The following is a 19,866-nucleotide window of genomic DNA, read 5'->3' on the forward strand; positions in this document are numbered from 1 at the left end:
TAAAAATTCTTTTTTAGATAAAAGGTAATAAAGCACATCTTGATGGCAGAGTCTAAAAGGTGGGTACATGGGTATTCAGTGTACCACTTTTCTGTATGTTTGAAAAAAAATTTTTTTTTTGGTACCTGGGATTGAACTGAGGGCACTCAACCACTGAGTCATATCACAGCCCTATTTTGAATTTTATTTAGAGACAGGGTCCCACTGAGTTGCTTAGCGCCTCACTTTTGCTGAGGCTGGCTTTGAATTTGCGATCCTCCTGCCTCAGTCTCCTGAGCCACTGGGATTATAGGTGTGCACCATCATTCCTGGCTGAAAATTTTCATAATAAAATGTTGAAAAAATAAACCAAAATATTTCTGCTCTGTCACTTCTGGTCAGAGATCCCAATGTTGCCAAGCTGTTTGCTATATTATCACACAAATGACTACTAAGATATCTAAGATTCTTCTTTTTTTGAGGTGCTGGGGTTCAAACCCAGGGCCCCATGCATAACATCCCTGAGTTCCAGTTCCATCACTTCTAAGGTTCTGACTTACCTCTGTGAAATGCCAGGTGTAGATTTTTTCCCACTGCCAAGTATCCAGAGGTCTCCAAAGAGAAACTACATATTCACAAGCTGTTATGATACATGGCTCCTTAAAACCAGCTCGTTCCCACCACATGGCACTCACATCCACGGAACAGGAACCAGAAGGATTCTGACCCAGAATGGTAACAACAGTTATGTTAAATGGATACCTGAGGTCTGTTTTATGAAAAGAATAAATATAAAAAATGACGAATTACAAAGATTAGATGAAGTACCAGGTAGTAAAAAGTTTTATGCACATCAAAAGAAAGAGTTCTGTGGATCTTATTTAAAAATATTGCCTATACATGATGTACATGATGACAGATTTAAAACGTGTAACTCCAGGATGGGATAAATTCTTTTTTTTTTTTTTAAAAGGATCAGTGGTTGACAGGGCTTGGGAGGAAAGAGCACAAGAAGGTAAAGAGTGAGAGAGAGAGAGAGAGAGAGAATTTTTAATATTTATTTTTTAGTTCTCGGCGGACACAACATCTTTGTTTGTACATGGTGCTGAGGATCGAACCCGGGCCACATGTATGCCAGGCGAGCGTGCTACCTCTTGAACCACATCCCCAGCCCGGGATAAATTCTTATTTAAGCACAAAAGGATAGTTCATGAGAACTTAATAATTTGGTAACATTCTGGTAAGCCACTCATGAGTTGTAGAGGGAGTTACATTGAAATCACATATAATATGCTACCTCTAATTATGATGAAGAAAACACTGTGTATTGAAATCCCCAGAACATTTCCAGGAGAAATTCACAATTGTACACAGATTTATTGAAAATAAGAAAAATAAGGTAAAAAAAAAAAAAAAAACAACAAAGACAAATGAACAGAAGGAAGAAATTTTTATCAAGGATAAAACTGAAATAAGTTAAGGAGAAATGCTAAAAAATATTCAATTAATACTTAATACAGGGGCTGGATCAGCAGTAGAGAGCCTGTCTACCGCATGTGAGGCCCGGGGTTTGATCCTCAGCACCACATAAAAATAAATAAATAAAGGTATTGACAACTACAACTAAAAAATAAATATTAAAAAAGAATTACTAGGGCTGGGGATGTGGCTCAAGCGGTGGCACGCTCGCCTGGCATGCGTGCCGTCCGGGTTTGATCCTCAGCACCACATACCAACAAAGATGTTGTGTCCGCCGAGAACTAAAAAATAAATAAATAAATTCTCTCTCTCTCTCTCTCTCTCTCTTTAAGAAAAAAAATGTTCAAAATGAAAAACTGAAAATAAAGACTAAAAAAAAAAAAAGTTCCTGCCTCTAAGTGGCAGGTGTCATTTAAAAAAAAAAAAAAGATTTGGGCTGGAGATGTGGCTCAAGCGGTAGCACGCTCGCCTGGCATGCGTGCGGCCCAGGTTCAATCCTCAGCACCACATACAATCAAAGATGTTGTGTCAGCCAAAAGCTAAAAAATAAAATATTAAAAAATATTCTATCTCTCTCTCTCTCTCCCTCTCTCTCTCACACTCTCTCTTTAAAAAAAAATAATAAATAGAAAAAATAAAAAAAAAATAAAAAAAAAAGATTTACTACAACCACAAACTATTTTTTTTTTTTTTGAAGACCAACAGAAAGGACAAATCTCTTAAATCTGATGTAAGAAAAAAATACTTTAGAAACAGAACATAGGTACAGTATCTTTTTACAATATTTTTTAGTTGTAGATGGACATAATACCTTTATTTTTTATTTTTATGCTTAGGATCGAACCCAGTGCCTCATGCGTGCTAGGCAAGTACTCTACTACTGAGCTATAACCCCAGCCCATCAGTGGTTCTTAACTGGGAGAGATTCTGTACTCCAACCTCTACCTCTAATGCCACTTGTAATGTTTGGAGACATTTTCAGTTATCACACAATAAAGCCAAATTTCACTACATCAAAATCTGGAACTGCTACACATTTCCTTATACATCACCAAAGTGATTATCTTAGAAGCATACTATCTGAGTAGGAGAGGTGTGATTATCTTAGAAGTATACCATCTGAGTAGGAGAGGTACGAACGACTCTTATCTCAGTGTGTCCATCAAAATGCCTGATTTAAATTTAGTCCCTAACTTGAATTACTTTGCTCTTGGCAGTAGCCTCACATAAACTTTGAGGAAAGCTCAAAATAAAAACACAGGTAAATATTGTAAAAAAAAGAATTCAAATTGTTTTTTTTTTTTCCTCTAAATCTCCTATGACTGTCTTTAATAAGAACAAGATGGTATATGGTCAAATTCAATTTTCTTATCAACTCCTTAGATTTTTCACATGTATGTTACAAGACACATAATAACAGAATATTCTTCTGACCTTTAACTTGGAAATCAATTGTAGGCTGCCCGGGTTTAAGCTGTCACAGGTGGGAAGATCTGCTACTTTAGTCTGTGCAAACAAAAGCCACACCATTAATATACACTTTATGTATAAGGTTGGCCTTCACTCATTCATCAAAATATCTATCTCATATATTATTTTCTCTAATAAGAGAAAAGTTCCAAATGCAACTGTTTCATTGATAGCAAAAAACAGGATCCCCTATGTTTAAAAATATATTTTTTAATTAACCTTAATTTCTCCAGAATGAAATGCATGTTCACAATGAAATCATGTTAAAGAAACAAGTTAAAACATTCTTAAACATCAAGAAGCAATGGTGAAGAAGTCATCCCGTCTATATTCCCTAAGATATTTCATTCTTTCAGAGAAAACTTCACAAAGGAAACACTTGTACCTGTTCAATGGAATGTTTATGCAACTCCAGGCACCTATTTCCACAGAGTTGATTTTCTCTGAAAGTGAATGACTCAGTGGGTAGAGGTGTTGCTTGGAGGCCAGAGTCATGGTCATGGGCAGGCTGTTCTTGCCTACCTGACACATGCAGGCTGGTTCCCAGTTTGGGTGAGTTGGTGGAACTGTCGTACTGCTTACTGTCACTAGCCAGGCTGACTGTGTCTTCCGGGGTAGAAAGCTGGGATGTAGAGCAAGTTTGTCCAATGACCTTGGCAGATGCTTTTTCACAGTACGCCTGGGAACCAAGGGCTGGAGTAGTGCCTAACATGGGAAGAGCAGATGAACACAGGTCCACAGGGGGTGTGCTGTTATCGTCAGATGCAGAAGTATTTAAAGGAGTAAAAAGTATCATGGACGAAGAAAGGCCCTTGTTGGTAGGCTGGTGTTTTAGATTTGGTATTTGACGATGTGCTTTTCTTAGTATAGCAATAAGGTCCTCTTCTGAGTCCTCCATTTCGGCATCTATTTGTTTAGGACTCAGTTCCTCCAGAACAAGATACCTCTCCCTGCATATTTTTGATTCCAGAGGCTCAATAAGTTTTTCCGAGCAGGACTTCAGTTTTTCAAGCATAAGAGGCCCAAAGTCGTCTTCAGGTAACTGAAAGTCTGTGACATTGAGAAAAGACAACAGTTGCTTTAAACTTAGCATTTCGTTTTTATAAAATGGAACACTGAAAGCATCATCCAAAGCTAAATAAGCGTTATTAATGGAAGAGAGGGAGTCCTCTTTTCGACAATGAACTTCCTTCCCTAAAATAGAAAATTAAGCAACAATAGTAACAAAACCCAACAAGAGATATTAATATCTAATAGTGAGTTTTTAAATACTAAATAGTAAAAAATGTTCATTACTTCTCCTACTCATGACTTTGAAACCTGATACACGGGCTTAAAATAATTACAGAGCCGTGAGAAGTGCCACATGCCTTTAATCCCAGCCACGAAGCAGGCTGCAGAGGGTGGTTAGCAAGTTCGAGGCCAGCTTGAGCAATGTAGTGAGACTTTCTCACAATTTCTTTCTTTCTTTTTTTTAAGGATTAGGGATGTAGCTTTGAGGTATTGCACTTGCCTAGCATGTACAAGGTCCTAGGTTCAATCCAGTACCTTCCCCCAGCCAAAATAAGAGGTAGGTGGTTAACTAGCAGCTATCCTTTCACAGGACCCCACAGTGTGGTACTGACAGTGCTAAATGGGAGATGGAAGAACGGGGTCAAGTCCCAGCTTAACCACTGACTTACTGTGCAGCTGTGGGTAAGTCAATTTATTTTCCCTTTCAAGCAAAAATTTATTTCCCAGCAGCTTGGTAGGCAAGAGGATCACCAGTTTGAGGCCAGCCTTGGCAACTTAGTGAGACCTACCTCAAAATAAATAAATAAACAGAGAGAGAGAGAGAAGAGAGAGAGAAGAGAGAGAGAAGAGAGAGAGAGAGAGAGAGAGAGAGAGAGAGAGAGAATGTGTGCGCGCGTGCGCGAGCTGGGGCTATAGCTCAGTGGTAAAGCATCTCTGGGTTAAATCCCCAGTACCATTAAAAAAAACAAAAACAAAAACAACAAAAAACTATTGTTCTTGGGCTGGGGATGTGGCTCAAGCCGTAGCGCGCTCGCCTGGCATGCATGCGGCCCGGGTTCAATCCTCAACACCATATACAAACAAAGATGTTGTGTCCGCCAATAACTAAAAAATAAATATTAAAAATTATCTCTCTCACTCTCTCTTTAAAAACAAACAAACAAACAAAAAAACTATTGCTCTTAAAGTATCTGGGGTCATATACTATTCAAAATGTAGCTGCATATAACTGATGAACCAGTACAAACTGTCATACATATGTATAATGTAATATTCAGTTCTTAAAATAAAAAAGAATAAAGTACAGATACATGTTACATTGTCTATGTATTCTGAAAACATCATAAGTGAAAGCTGTTAGACCCAAGGGTCACATAGTAATTCTATTTATATGAAATATCCACAGTAACTAAGTTCACAGAGATAACAGATTGGTAGCTGCTGAATGTAGAAGCAGGGGGAAAGGTGATAGAAAGCAAATGCTTAATAGGTATGGCATTTCTTTCTGAACTAATGAAAATATTTTGGAACTAAACAGAAATGGTAGTTGCATAACACTGTAAATGTACTAAATGCTACAGAATAGTTCACTTAATTTAAAAGTTAATTTTAGCTTATGTTAATGTCACCTTCAGAAAAACTTTTTTGAAAAAATGTAGCTGTAGGTTACTAAAATCCCAGTGGAGCATTTTGAAATATAAGAAAGAACATTTCTAGATTACTGGCATGCATACTTCTTGATTTTTTTGCATTCTTGTTGACTTCAAAGAAGATAAGAAAAAAAGTCATGATTATTATTTTAAGTTAATTTAATAAATTACAGCTCACACACTAAAGTCTATGTTCAAAGGTACAGAGCAGCCCGCTGCCTACTTTTGTACAAAAAGTTTTATAGGAACAGTCTCAATTACATATTGCCCACGGCTGCTTTTGCAGGACAGCTGAGTACTTAAGGTGGAAAGAATAAAACTTGGTCTATACAGGGTGTTTGCTAATAACTTACTTAAAGCCACAGTGATAATCCAGTTTTTATGCTCAGTTTATCAGGTATGATTAACTCCTGAGAAAATGAATAAAGCTAAAATTACAATATATCCTTGCTTGTTATCCTCTAAAATCTTGTCCTTTTGATTACATGATTACTTCTAATAGTTGTTCAATAGATGCTCACTCTAAAACACACTTCTGTTTATTTCAAAACACTGTCTATATTAGTAGTATGCAACAATAGTAAGAATAACAATAACAATAATAAAACCTTTGATAAGCACCAAATTTAATTTCCTTTTCAGTGTTGATTGACTTTTTCAAACATATGAGTGAACTCTAGTACCACACTGCCAGGTTTCAATCTTGGCACTGTTATTTCAATTAAATTACATTAATTAAAGTTGTTTTAGTCTCCCTGTGCCTTACTTTTTCCTTAACTGAAAATGAAGATAAAAATAGATTCTGCCTTATGTAGGAAAGCTGTGGTGATCCAATGAGCAACCGCACAGCATTCAGAAAAGTGCCAGGCACAGTAATTATCAGTTATCATCATTGTCATCAAACACAACCTAATTTACCTTGAACTCTCTTCTTACCATGAATAATGGCTTTTTCATTCTGCTGCCTGCCCAAGGTGACTTCTTCCTTGGATCTGTTAACACCCAATGTGCTGAAAATTGGCCAAATCAGTTCACTATGACATAGTGCTGGGGTGCAGACTGATTTCTTTTTTCCTCTGTGTCTTCTACCAGATGGCTGCACAAGAGCCCTCCTAGAACAGTCGTTATCTTCGGTGGACCCAGGGGGAGAGCTGAGGTTAGCTGGAGAGAGAAGCTCCTGAGGAGGACTTCTTGAGATTGCTTGTCCTGTGCACGTGTCCAAAATCTCAGTTTCACTCTGGGCACTATCTTCATTGGAAGGGTTTAAATTTTTAGGTGCTTCCTTACTTTTATTTTTAAACCCCTTCTTCCTGCCACCCAAGTGATTTTGAATTACAGCTTCCAGGGCTACTTTCTTCTGGCAATCGGACATGCGACGTGTTGTTCTAACATAGTATTCCGCCGGAAACAAAAGGCCTTCAAGCACTGTGCAAGAATGTATTTGATTTTCTGTAGAAACAGAAGGGACTGCTTCCGGGCTAAGACTCTTAGATTGACTTAGAACCTCATTTTCTTGAAGATTTTCATTTCTATCATTAAAAGCATTAATGGGAGATTCCTTGGTGTGATTTTGTTCTTTTAAGTTTTGCTTTATCTTTGCTGGTAAGTTATTAAAAGGGAATTCACTTGCAGAACATGAATTATCTGCCTCTAATGCAGGACTTCTAGGCAGCTGGCCAGTCATTTGGTGGCCTTGTACCTCCGGGTTTATGGGTGAAGTAAGGCTAATGTTTTTAAACCCCTGAGTAATGAGTTCACAATTACCTTTAGGAGGCATATGTTCAAGGTGCTCTTGATTACTGTTATCTGGTATAGTATGCAAAGGATCTTCAGTGTTATTGGAGAAATTATTTCCTTTAAATGGGGTATCAACTCTTTCTGATTTGGCAGTTGATGGAATTAATATATTCTCTCCATCAGTTTCTACAAGTGGTGCTGGAGAATCTGGAATTTCAGACTTACAACTTGAAAGGGAGGGTATTTCAGTTATTGGTGACCTAGGATTTTTGCTACCGATTGCTTCCTGTTTCTTTAGTCTTTTTCCAGAGAGTATGAGTGAATCAGTGTCAAAGAAACATTCGCCCTCCTGTGAGACATGTGCTCTCTTTGGCTGCTTCTTTCTTCTCCCTGGAAGCTTACTCTGTCTTTTCTCACTATCAGGGCCATTTGCCCTGTAGGGACAATGTTCTTGGATATCATCCATTCCTGAAATACGTAATCCTTCTTCTGGGCCATCTTCAGGGTTAAAAGACTCAGGCTCAGCAGCAAGTGTTATAGGTATCTTTTCTCCAGTGTTGCCATCCAGACGGGCATTGATTTGTAACTCCTTATATGGAGATCCTTCATTTTTAGGTTCTAAGGGGGAAAAATATATACAAATATTATTTTCCTTTTAAAATGAAACAAAATAATACCCCATTTTTATTTAAAAATCTCATAGGGCTACAGTGATAGAGTGCTTGCCTAGTATGCATGAGGTCCTGGGTTTAATTCCCAGTTCCAGGAAATTATAAATAAAAACAAAAATTATAGTGTATGTATGTACATATACATACATACACTATAATTTTTATTTTGGGAAAAAAATCAATGGCATTACATTTTAGGCAGGATTCAAGTTTTTAAAATTCTAATAAAGTACAGAATTATAAATAAATGTAAACAAATATAATTATACTGAAAAGGTGCTTTTTAAAATGGAAAGATTTTTTCTTTATCACAATTATGGTTTCTCTTAATTTAAAAAAAATTCTATTAATTTCTTTTGATGCTGGGGACTGAACCCAGGGCCTCATGCATGCACCAGCTGAGCAATGCCCCCAGCCCCTCACCTGTTTTGTGTGCATGTACTTATTTATTGTGAATACTGGGGACTGAAACAAGGACCTTACACATATTAGGCAAGTGTTTCATCACTGACATATATTCCCAACCCTTTTTTTTTTTTTCATACATTTAATTGAGACAGAGTTTAACTAAATTGTCTGGGCTAGCCTCAAACTTGTGATCCACCTGCCTCAACTGTCCAAGGAGAAGCAATTACAGGCATATGCCACCAGACCTGGCATCTTCTTTTCTTTTTCTCAAGTAATTTTAACATTACTTTCTCATTTCAAAAGCCCCTAATTTTACGATTAAAAATTACTTGAATTCTGACACCAAAAATGACTAGTTTTTTAGAGTACTTTTAATCTAAACTTTTTTCTCTATGCACATGTACACACATCTTTTTATAAAATCATCTTTATGTTAAACAATATGAAACCTGAGGGAAAAAAAGAGCAATTGAATAAACAACTATATGTATAGTTTTTTGCTCACAGAATGGGAAACAATACTAGCAAATCATATCTGATAGGAACTTAGGCAGAATCCCTACAACTCAACAACACAAAGACAACCTAGGGCTGGGGATGTAGCTCAGTTGGTAGAACATTCACATAGCATGCATAAGACTCCGAGTTTAATCCTCAGCACCACAAATAACATAACTAATTAAAGGTATTAAAAAAATAAAATGAACAAAGAATTTGAGTAGAGATACTCCTAAAGAAGATATACATATCACTACAAACACACGGAAAGATGTTTAACATCATTGTCACTAAGAATTCTGTACCTAATAATAAAATATATATATAAACTTATACATGGATATTTATTGCAGAATTATTCATAATAGTCAAAAGTGGTAACAACCCAAATATTCACTAATTGATGAATGGATAAACAAATTGTACATATTCAATGGAATACTAATCAGCTGTTAAAGGAACAAAGTACTGACAGAAACAAGGATAAATGTATGGATGGATGCACACTGAAAACATTAAGTAAAAGAAGCCAAATATAAAATCCCACATGTCAGGGCTGGGTCTGTAGCTCAGTGGTAGAAATGCATGCATGAGGCACTGGGTTTGATCCTCAGCACCACATAAAAATAAAATAAAGATATTGGATCCACTTACAACTAAAAAATATATATTAAAGAAAAAAACCCACATATTTAAAAAATTCCATTTCCACGGAATTTCTGGGGTAGGCAAATTCAGAGACAGAAGCAGATTAATTCCCAGGGATTGGGACTAGGAAGGAGTAGGGAGGGCTGACAATGGGTACAGGGTTTCTTTTTGGGGTGATGAAAATGTTCTTGGAAAAAAAAAAAAGAAAATGTTCTTGACTTAAGTGATTACAGTTTTCGCAGTATTTGTGGATATGTAAAGAACCACTGATTTGTACAATTAAAAGGCACTCTATCACTGAAGTACACTCCACCTTGTCTAGCAAATGCAAGGAGGCTCTGGGTTTGATCCCTAGCCAAAAAAAAAAAAAGTTAAGTTTTATTAAAAAAAAATCCTTCTAATATTTAAACGTGAAATTGGTTTTTCAACATTGAGGAGGGAGGGCTGGGGATGTGGCTCAAGTGGTAGCGCGCTCGCCTGGCATGCGTGGGGCCCGGGTTCGATCCTCAGCACCACATACCAACAAAGATGTTGTGTCCGCCGAGAACTAAAAAATAAATATTAAAAATTCTCTCTCTCTCTCTCTCTCTCTCTCTCTCTCTCTCTCCTCTCTCACTCTCTCTTAAAAAAAAAAAAGAATCCTATAAAAAAAAAAAAAAAAAAAAAAATTAAAAACATTGAGGAGGGAACGAAAACTAAATAAACATTTCAACTCAAATATAGTTTATTGCTTGAATTTTATGGTAAAATATATTGCTTCTTATCTGCTAGCTGTGGGAAAGGATAGCTTAATGTTCCTGGAAAATTATAGTAAAACAAGTATAAATAAGTAGGCTGGATTTACCTGAGTGGTTTAGCTGTGATGAGATTTCCTGCTGGAGCGAGCAATCCTGTTCTGCTATTTTCTTAACAGAATTCTTAACCTTCTCAGCTCTTTGGGCACGCTGGAGAAAACAAAAGCAGCTCAAGAAATACCTTCTTTTTAATGCTTCATTACCGTTGAGAACTGTTTTGATATATTTTGTACTACACCTTTATCTGAGAGAATACGATTCACCTACCTGAAGGCGGGCCAATGTCTTGCTGTATTCCCTTTTCAAGAATGCTAATTTTTCCTTCAACTGGAAGAAGAAAAAACACCAACAATGCTGAGCAGTGGAAAGATGGAGACACAGTGCCTATCAGGGGTCGGTGGTGCTCAGTGGGGTTTCTCAGCAAGACGCAGGGAGGGAGTGGGTCTGGCCCACATAAATCTACTCTCAGCTCTCAAAAGCACCAAGCTCTTTACTCTTAGAATCTTTGCACAAACTGTTTCTTTCACCCAGAGCATGTCCCCCTTTTGCTAATTCATCCTAATTCCTTTAAGCCTCAGCTTAGATTTTTACTTTCCTGGGATAGACTTCAAGTTCTTCTCCAAATCCAGATTAGGCACTCCATTCCTCTCTGTGCTACCCTTATCACAGTATTTACAGTACCAACTATGTTGTCTGTTTAATTCTGATTCTTTTCTCCCCACTCCCATGAGATTCTTGAAAGTGGCAGGAGCTGTCACCCTATAGTCATTCAACAATCATTCTCTTGTCTGCTAATGGTCCAGGTATCTCTAGCACCTGGAATATAACTGATACCCACTAGTGTCAGTGGGTATCAGTTATCTCAAGTGCTAGAGATAGAGTGGTCAATGCAATTTACATTCAGTTAAGGGTACAGATAATATACAAGAAAACAGATAAGATTTCACAGGGTAATAAGTACCTAGATAAACTGGGTGATAAAAATGGTTAGGGAGGCATTACTGAGGAACACCATTTCAACTAACTGACTTGCCCTGATTGAGGAAGTCAGCTTTGGGAAGATCAAGGGGACAGATATTCTGGACAGCAAGAACCACAAATGTGAAAGCTGCATGGTGGGATGGGATAAGTTATTTGAGGAGCACATAGAATGTGGAATTCCCAGACAGTCACACAGTAGATATTCAACAGAGATCCATTAAATAAAAAAATTGCTGAGTCAAATTATCATTCTCTAAAAGTCTGGGTTCTCTTTGTCTCTCTGGCTTTGGTGGTTCAAAGGATTCTGAGCTGCAAAACCACTTTTTTTTTTCTGCTTTCTAGGAATTTTAAAGGCACTCATCCTTCCAAGATCATGTAGTTTATAAATGGCACCATTTAAACTTAAGTAGCAGGGCTCTAGTTGATGCACTTAGCTCTCTATGCCACCCTGCTTTGCACCAACCTTATCAAGTGCTGGGAGTTATCTTGTTTACTTGTAAATTATCTTTTCACCTCCAAGAGCAGTTAAGCAAGGCTAAGAAGACTGATGAGTTAATGTGAGTGAGTTTAGTACACTTTTAGCACAGTTAGCAGGAGATGCAATCAAGTTAACAGCAGCACAAGAACCTGGAAACAAGCTAGAAGCCTCTAAGCAGATTAATATTTAAAGAAACAAGGTCACTTCCAAACTACACCATCCTCACAGAACTTTTTTTTTTTTTTCTTTTAAATAAGGTAAGTGAGGGGCTGAGGTTGTAGCTCACTGGTAGAGCACTTGCCTAGCACGTGTGAGGCCCTGGGTTCGATCCCCAGCACCATGTAAAACTAAATAAACAAAATAAATGCATTGTGTCCATCTATAACTAAAAATATTAAAAAAATAATAATAAGGTAAGTGAACATGTCCTAACATGGATATTAAAAATGGGCAAAAACAGAACTTGCAGAACCATTCAGATCATGCACTTATGAACATTCTCCTCCTTAATAAGTACATATGACATTTTGGTGGCTCCTACCACCACACACACACACACACACACACAGATCTGGATGTACACAGGCGTGGGGTGCAGGAAATCCAGATTCAGATGTGGGCGTGGGGAGGAGGAAGGATGTCCAGGGGGACTCAAGCTTTATCCCCGAAGCTCTGCACTTTGTATTTATGCATTGCTACTGTAAAGAAAATTTATCTTGTTTAAACGCCACCACGTGAGCACCGCGCCGGCCCTCCACACTCTCACTTCCGGTGCCCCCTCAACCCTAACAGAAGAGTGGATCCGTGGAGGCTGCTGCCTCGGACAGGGGAGGAAACCAGACCAGGCCGAAAGTCCTAGGCAGCGGGTCAGAGTCCCGCGTCAGCCCTCCCCACGCCCGTGGCACCTTTTCCTTCTCCGCACAGCTGAGGGGCTTCCCGGAAGGCTCTTCCATTGAGCTGGAGGCCGAGCGAAAACAGCAGCCCCGGCCCTGCGGACGCGGGGACCCAGTTGGACCTAGGTCCAGGAGGCGCCCTGGGAAGGAATAGGGAGCCGGGATCCCCTCAGCACAGGATCAGCTGGCCCACGCGAGCTCAGCGCGCGCCCTCAATTCCGGCCAATAAAAACACACCTCTCGGCCTGCGCGTGCGCAACCCGGGATTGCCGAGCAACAGCGCGGGGTCGTCTAGAGGAGAGCCGAGCTGTCAATGAGACCCGAGTCCCCAGGAGAGCGGAAGTGGAGGAGCAGCCGGAAGTAGCCGGAGTCTCCGATTGACCGCCGGGCTTTGACGCGCTCCGGAGGTGCCCAGAGGCGGTGGCGGCCATGGAGTTGGGCGAGCTCCTCTACAACAAGTCCGAGTACATCGAGACGGTACGCTGTTTGGACATCTGCCCTCCGCTTCCTAAGACTGGGTCCCTTTGAGGCCTGGCGGGCAGTCGCATCCTATCCCTGCCCCACCCACCCTGGGTCTCTTTGGCAGTTTGTCGCTTGTTACCTAGTGTCGCTTCGGGTGTCATCTGATTCTGTTATTTAGTCTGTGCATGGCTGGTTTGGGCTGTGTGCATTGATTCTATTCTTTATGGTCAACACATGATGTCTTTGAAATGCTGTTGACAGAGCAAGTGACCATGTGACTGTTATTTTGGTTTTCTGTGCTTTCTGATAGCTCTATGATAATGGCAAAGTCGTTATCCTCGTTATAGGATTCTAAAACTGAAGTATGAAATTGGGACTCGAATCCTCCTTTCTGTCTGATGTCACTAAGCTACAGAAGTACAGATTATTGATCCATTCGCTGAATCTTTAGGTAGCTAATCCATTCTAGCTTTTTTGGTACCCTGAATTTTCATTCCATTTTATTTTATTTATTTATTTTTAAATTTTTTTTTAAGAGAGAGAGAGAGAGAGAGAGAGAAAGAATTTTTTTTAATATTTATTTTTTAGTTCTCGGGGGACACAACATCTTTGTTGGTATGTGGTGCTGAGGATCGAACCGGGCCGCACGCATGCCAGGCGAGCGGGCTACCGCTTGAGCCACATCCCCAGCCCCTTTCATTCCATTTTAGACTGCACTCCATACTGTGCAATATGAGCCTTTTCCTTTCTTGCTTTCTTTTATTGTTGAGACAGGGGTCACACTATGTTGCCCAGGCTGGTCCAGGACTCCTCAATTCAAGCAATCCTCCTGCCTCAGTCTCCCAAGTATCTGGGACTATAGGCACAGGTCACCATGCCCCACTCCAGTGAGTTTACTTGGTGGAATCTGTAAGCCCAGAAACCCTCTCAGTTTCCTCACTCTGGGTGGTCTGGTTTTGTTTGGTTCCGAGGACTGAACCTTGCCGATGGTCTTCATCACTGAGCTACACACCTAATCCTCCCCCCTTTTTGACACAGCTAAGCTGGCCTGGAATTTTCAATCCTCCTTCCTCCACCTTTTGGGTGTCTGGGATTACAGGTTTGCTATTGCAGCTGGCTTACCCCATTTTATGTTTCCTTTTAGGCATCTGGGAACAAAGTTAGTCGCCAGTCAGTGTTGTGTGGAAGCCAGAACATCGTTCTCAATGGCAAGGTAAGGGACAATTCTGCTCCAGGATGTACACCTTGCTTTCTTTCCACTGATTATCATGTTAGCAAGATAGACAAAATGTTGCAACATCTCCTGTTTGTTGTTGTACATTTTCAGTTCTCTTTTTTTCTCCAGATTTGATTTTTTAAATTTTTTAAAATATATGTATTTTTTTGTTTGTAGACAGAATTTATTTTTTATGTGGTGCTGAGGATCGAACCCAGTGCCCCACATGAGAAGTGAGCACTCTACCACTGAGCTGCAACCCCAGCCCCCAGATTTGACTTTATTGAATGCAAAAAAGTTTCAGTAAAAGAAAGCAACAGAAAACCCTTTTTCTTTTATGCCAGAAAATAATACAGTGGTACTCAGAATCAAAATTATTGTACAATATTGTAGTGTGCCCTAAACCACTGGACACAAAACATAAATAGGCAATAAAACATTTTAAGGTAGAAACTAAAGTAAAACTTGCCAAATTATCTGATTAATGATAATTAATAGTTGAATGTTAACTGAAACATAAAATTAATGTTTTTAATGTCTGTGAAATGCTGGTGACAGAGCAAGAGACCATGTTACTTGCTGTTTCAAAATAAAAACCCACTATATTATGAGATTTAATGGAAAATAGAGTTTAGTAATTCCTGCTTAGACATACTGTTCCTGCAGAGAATTAGAAAATTCAGCTTATTCCCTCTGACTCATTAGCAAATGTGTGAAGGTTTTTTGGAAATCTCTAAGCTAATTCTGAAGCATTTTCTGTTACTGTAGGGAAGAATTATTTTCTTGTGATGAAATAGATATTAAAAAATAGCCATCCTAACCATTTTTATTATTTATTTATTTTGCTGTGCTGGGAATCAAAACCAGGGCCTCATGCATGCTAGTCAAGTACTCTACCACTGAGCTTAACTACCTTTCATTCTTAGCCCCATTTTATTTATTTTTAAGTATATAATTAATGAATATAATTAATTATATTCATGATGTTGTACAATCCCATCATCATTATCTATTTCCAAAACTTTTGTTTATCTCCCCAGATAGAAACTCTGCACCCTTTAAGGACTAACTCCTCATTCTTCCCACTCCCCAGTCTTTGGTAACCTCAGTATACTCAATCTACTTTCTTTCTTTTTTTTTTTTTAATGCGGGGATTGAACTGAGTCTCACATATGCTAAACATGAGGTGTACTACTGAACTGTTGCCCCCTAGCCACTTAATCTACTTTTTGTCTCTAAGAATTTCCCTGTTCTAGATAATTTATATGATAGAATCCTTTTGGACTGGATTATTTCACTTAGCATAATCTTTTCAAGGTTTATCTATGTTGTATCACCTCAGAATCTTTTCCCTTTTCATATCTGAATAATATTCCATTGAATGTATATTCCACATTTTGTTTATCCATTTGTCTCTGGGTGACACTGGGTTGTTTCTCCCTTTTGGCTGTTGTGAATAATGCTGCAGTAAACATTGGTGTACAAGTATCTTTTGAGACCTAGCTTCAGCTGTTTGGTGTGTGTATCTAGGAGAGGAATTGCAAGGTCAAGGGGTGATTCTATGTTTAATTTTTTTGAGAAATTGCTTAACTGCTTTTCACAGTGGCTGTACCATCTTACATTCCTACTACCAATGTACAGGATTCTGATTTCTCCACGCATGTCCTCACCAACACTTGTTATTTTCTGGTTTTTGAATGATAGCCATTCCATTGGGTAGGAGGTAGTATCTCATTTTGGTTTTGTGTTTCCCATATGATTACTGATGTTGAATGTATTTTCATGTGCTCATTGGCCATTTGTATATATGTTTTTAGAGAAAAGTCTGTTCGGTCCTTTGCTCATTTAAAAAATTGTGTTGTTGGGGCTGGGGTTGTGGCTCAGTAGTAGAGTGCTTGTCTAGCATGTGTGAGGCCCTGGGTTCGATCTTGCACCAAATAAAAATAAGTAAATAAAATAAAGGTATTGTGTCCAACTACTTCTAAAAAACCAAAAAAAAAATTTTTTTTTTTAAGAGAGAGTGAGAGAGAGGGGGACAGAGAGAGAGAGAATTTTAACATTTATTTATTTTTTCTTAGTTCTCGGCGGACACAACATCTTCGTTTGTATGTGGTGCTGAGGATCGAACCCGGGCCGCACGCACGCTAGGCGAGCGCGCTACCGCTTGAGCCACATCGCCAGCCCCATAAAAAACCAAATATTTAAAAAAAAATTTTTTGTCTTGTTTTTTTGTTGTTGAATTGTAGGAGTTTTCTTTATATTTGTGTCCTTGACAATGTTCTTTGATAAAAGTCTTAACATGTTTTTTTTTCTTTTTGGTGGGGGGGAGTAGTGGGGATTGAACTCAAAGGTACTGAACCACATCCCCCCCCCACTTTTTTTTTTTTGGTGCTGGGGATTGAACCCAGGGCCTTGTGTATGCAAGGCAAGCACTCTACCAACTGAGCTATATCCCCAGCCCCTTTTTTTGTTTTGAGACAGGGTCTCACTAACTTACTGCAGACCTTGTTAAGTTGCTGAGGCTGGCCTCAAACTCATGATTCTCCTGCTTCAGCCTCCCAGGAAGTGGGGATTATAGGCAGGTGCCACCACACCCAGCTAACAGTTTTTAATTTTGGTGAAGTCCAGTTTATCTACTTTTTCTTTTGTTGCTCATGTTTTTGGTGTCATATTTAAGAATCCATTGCCAAATCTAGAGCATGAAGTTTTACTGTTGTTTTCTTCTAAGAGATTTATAGTTTTATCACAACTGGTTGTCCATTTTGAGTTAATTTTTGTATAGAGTGTAAGGTGTGTGGGGGGGTCCATCTTAATTCTTTTGGATATAGAAATACAGTTGTCTCAACCCATTGGTTGAAGACACTATTCTTTTCTTATTGAAAGGTCTTAGCACTCTTTTGGGTGTGTGTGTGGTACTGGGAACTGAACCTAGTGTGCTCTACCACTGAGCTACATTCCTGACCCTTTCTAGTTTCCTTATTTTGAGACAGAATCTCACTAAGTTATAGGGGCTGGACTTAAATCTGCCTCAGTCTCCTGAGTCTTTGGGATTGCAGGCATGGGCCACTGTACCAGATAGTCTTGGCACTCTTCTAGAAAATCTGTTGGTCATACAGTTTGAGTTTGTTTCTAGATTTCTTCAATTTTTTGTGGTCAGTCTATATGTCTATTCTTAGTATTACATTGTTTTAGTTGCTGTAAGCTTGTAATAAGTTTTTGTTTTTAAATTTTCTGTAGTATATTTTAACCAGGAATTAAAAGTCCTCCAACTTGATTGTTTTGGCTATGGAGGTACCCTTTTTGTGTATGTGTGTGTGTGTGTGTGTGGTGCTGTGGATCAAACCCAGGACCTTGTGCATGCGAGAAGCGAGGCAAACACTCTACCAACTGAGCTATATCCCCAGGGCCCCTCTTTAAAAAAAAAAAAAAAAAAAGATATTTTATTTGGTAATTTTTTTTTGCCATACACAAAAGAGTATGTGTGACATCATGTCACAAAACGTAAGAATTGCCCAGTGTGTTAAATTTTTAATTTTTAATTGTGCCTTTAATTCTAGTGGCTTGGGAAATTGAGGCAGGAGGATTGAAAGTTCAAGACCAGCCTCAGCAACTTAGTGAGGCCCAAGTAACTTAGTGAGACTCTATCTCAAAATAAAAAGTCAAAAGGACTGAGGGTGTGCAGTGGTAGAGTGCCCTGGGTTCAATCCCTGATACCAAAAAAAAAAAAAAAAATCTACACCTATGAATCTACCACCCAACTGAAGAACTGAAACATAATCAAAGTATAATCATGCATGCTAACATTTTGTTCCCCCCCATCTCTTTCTTCTGCCTCCCTCCAAAAGGAAACTGCTATCCTGAATTTTCTGACTTACTAAATTATATTGATATTATATTAAAGAAATTGACCACATACATATTTGTCCTTAAATAATACATATTGTTTAACTTTATTAGGTTTCCTATGACTTACATTTTTATACTCAGTTATAATAATGATAGTAGGAAACACTAAAATCACACGAAGTACCATAGTTCTCAGCTTCCATTTGTAAGATTCATTGGTGTGTGCATTTTCATACTGTGTTCAGTTCTACTTAATCAGTCTCCTGTTGGTGAATAGTTACATTGTTACTAATTTTTGCTTTTGTAAACAATCCATTCATATTTCCAGCCTCTCTCCATTTCAAAACTTTGTCAAGTATATTTTTTTGTGGGGAGGTACCAGGGATTGAACATTGAGGGACACTGCCCACTGAGCCACATCCCCAGCCCTATTTTGTATTTTATTTAAAGACAGGGTCTCAGAGAGTTGCTTAGCTCCTCACTGTTGCTGAGGCTGGCTTTGAACCTGTGATCCTCCTGTCTCAGCCTCCTGAGCTGCTGGGATTACTGGTGTGTGCTACTGTGCCCGGCATGTCTGTTTTCCTTTATATCAGATGTGATAGAGCCTGCAGGGTGAGAGAATGGTCACTTGGGTAAAGAGGATAGAGTGTGAACAGTGGAAAGTGAGGCAGGCCAGTGTCAGTGGTGGAGGCTTGCCCAGCATGTGTGAAGCCCTGGTTTCAATCCCCAGCACCACAAAAACAAATACCAAAACAAAATAGTAGGGAGAAGTAGGGCCTGGTGAGTTGGAGGCTTGAATGATAGCTGAGGTTACTGTTCCGGAGCTTCTGATTTTTTTCCCCAAAAGACATTGGAAATTGGAAATCTGAGTGTTTTAAATGAAATGTCCCATTAATCAAATAATAACATCTAATTTAAAAGATTTTTTTAAAAATGTTGTGTCGACCAGATAAAACAGATTTGCAGGTGCAGTACTTAAACTTCCAACTTGCTACTTCTGCCTTTTCTACTGTTTATTTTAATAAACTGTTTGTTTTGATATCACTTTCTTCTCTGTAGATCCTTATATCCACCTGCTTTCATTTGAACATCATCTTGTGCCCCCCCCCCCCTTGGTAGCAGAGATTGACCCCTCCCCACTCTGTCTCTTTGGTAGCAGAGATTGAACCCAGGAGTGCTTACTCACTGTACCACACTCAAGCCTTTTTATTTTTAATTTTGAGACAGGGTCTCACTAAGTTGCTTAGAGCCTCCCTCAGTTGCTGAGGCTGTCTCAGCCTCCTGTCTCAGCCTGCTGAGCTGCTGGGATCACAGGTGTGTGCCACCTTGCCTGGCTTTGCTTCTATTTTGAACCTGATGTCTAGTTCTCATTTCACTCCTTGTGAGAAATCAGGAATTGAGTCCCTCTTGCCAACTTTCTTTTACCACTTATGATATAGTTTACTTACCTTTTTGTGCATATTTTAATAGATTATTATTTCATTTTTTTATATAGCTGAACAGTGTTGTTATAGAACTTTTAAAGATATGTACAAAAGTAAGGAGAGCATATTGAATTCTCATGCATTTGTTCACCAGCTTCTACAGTTTGCAATATTCTTTTTTTAATATTTATTTGTTTATTTATTTAGTTTTAGGTGGAC

The 19,866-nt window shown here is 38.8% G+C and overlaps 2 protein-coding genes across 7 annotated transcripts in view; one reads left to right on the plus strand and one right to left on the minus strand.

Moving 5' to 3' along the window:
• PALB2 (partner and localizer of BRCA2) overlaps positions 1-13,022 on the minus strand; it is a 27,802-nt gene extending 14,780 nt beyond the window's left edge. For 4 of the 6 annotated variants that reach the window (XM_081297769.1, XM_081297768.1, XM_081297770.1 and 1 more), the window contains exons 1-7: positions 12,712-13,022; positions 10,615-10,674; positions 10,398-10,497; positions 6,528-7,946; positions 3,314-3,978; positions 2,893-2,964; positions 540-701 (exon numbers count right to left, since the gene is read on the minus strand). In XM_081297769.1, the coding sequence (XP_081153895.1) occupies positions 540-701; positions 2,893-2,964; positions 3,314-3,978; positions 6,528-7,946; positions 10,398-10,497; positions 10,615-10,674; positions 12,712-12,759 (2,526 nt within the window). In that variant the 5' untranslated portion in view covers positions 12,760-13,022. Of the gene's footprint in view, positions 1-539; positions 702-2,892; positions 2,965-3,313; positions 3,979-6,527; positions 7,947-10,397; positions 10,498-10,614; positions 10,675-12,711 lie in introns of those variants that run through there. The other 2 variants (XR_014022481.1, XM_081297772.1) reach the window with 2 other exon arrangements.
• Positions 13,021-19,866, plus strand: part of DCTN5 (dynactin subunit 5) — a 20,280-nt gene continuing 13,434 nt past the window's right edge. Inside the window, exons 1-2 of the mRNA XM_081297774.1 lie at positions 13,021-13,176; positions 14,306-14,374. Of these exons, the coding sequence (XP_081153900.1) occupies positions 13,129-13,176; positions 14,306-14,374 (117 nt within the window). The 5' untranslated portion in view covers positions 13,021-13,128. The remainder of the gene's footprint in view (positions 13,177-14,305; positions 14,375-19,866) is intronic.

The sequence above is a fragment of the Spermophilus citellus genome, assembly GCF_964194105.1.
Source record: "Spermophilus citellus genome assembly, chromosome: 6".
In the NCBI taxonomy this organism is placed as follows: Eukaryota; Metazoa; Chordata; class Mammalia; order Rodentia; family Sciuridae; genus Spermophilus; species Spermophilus citellus.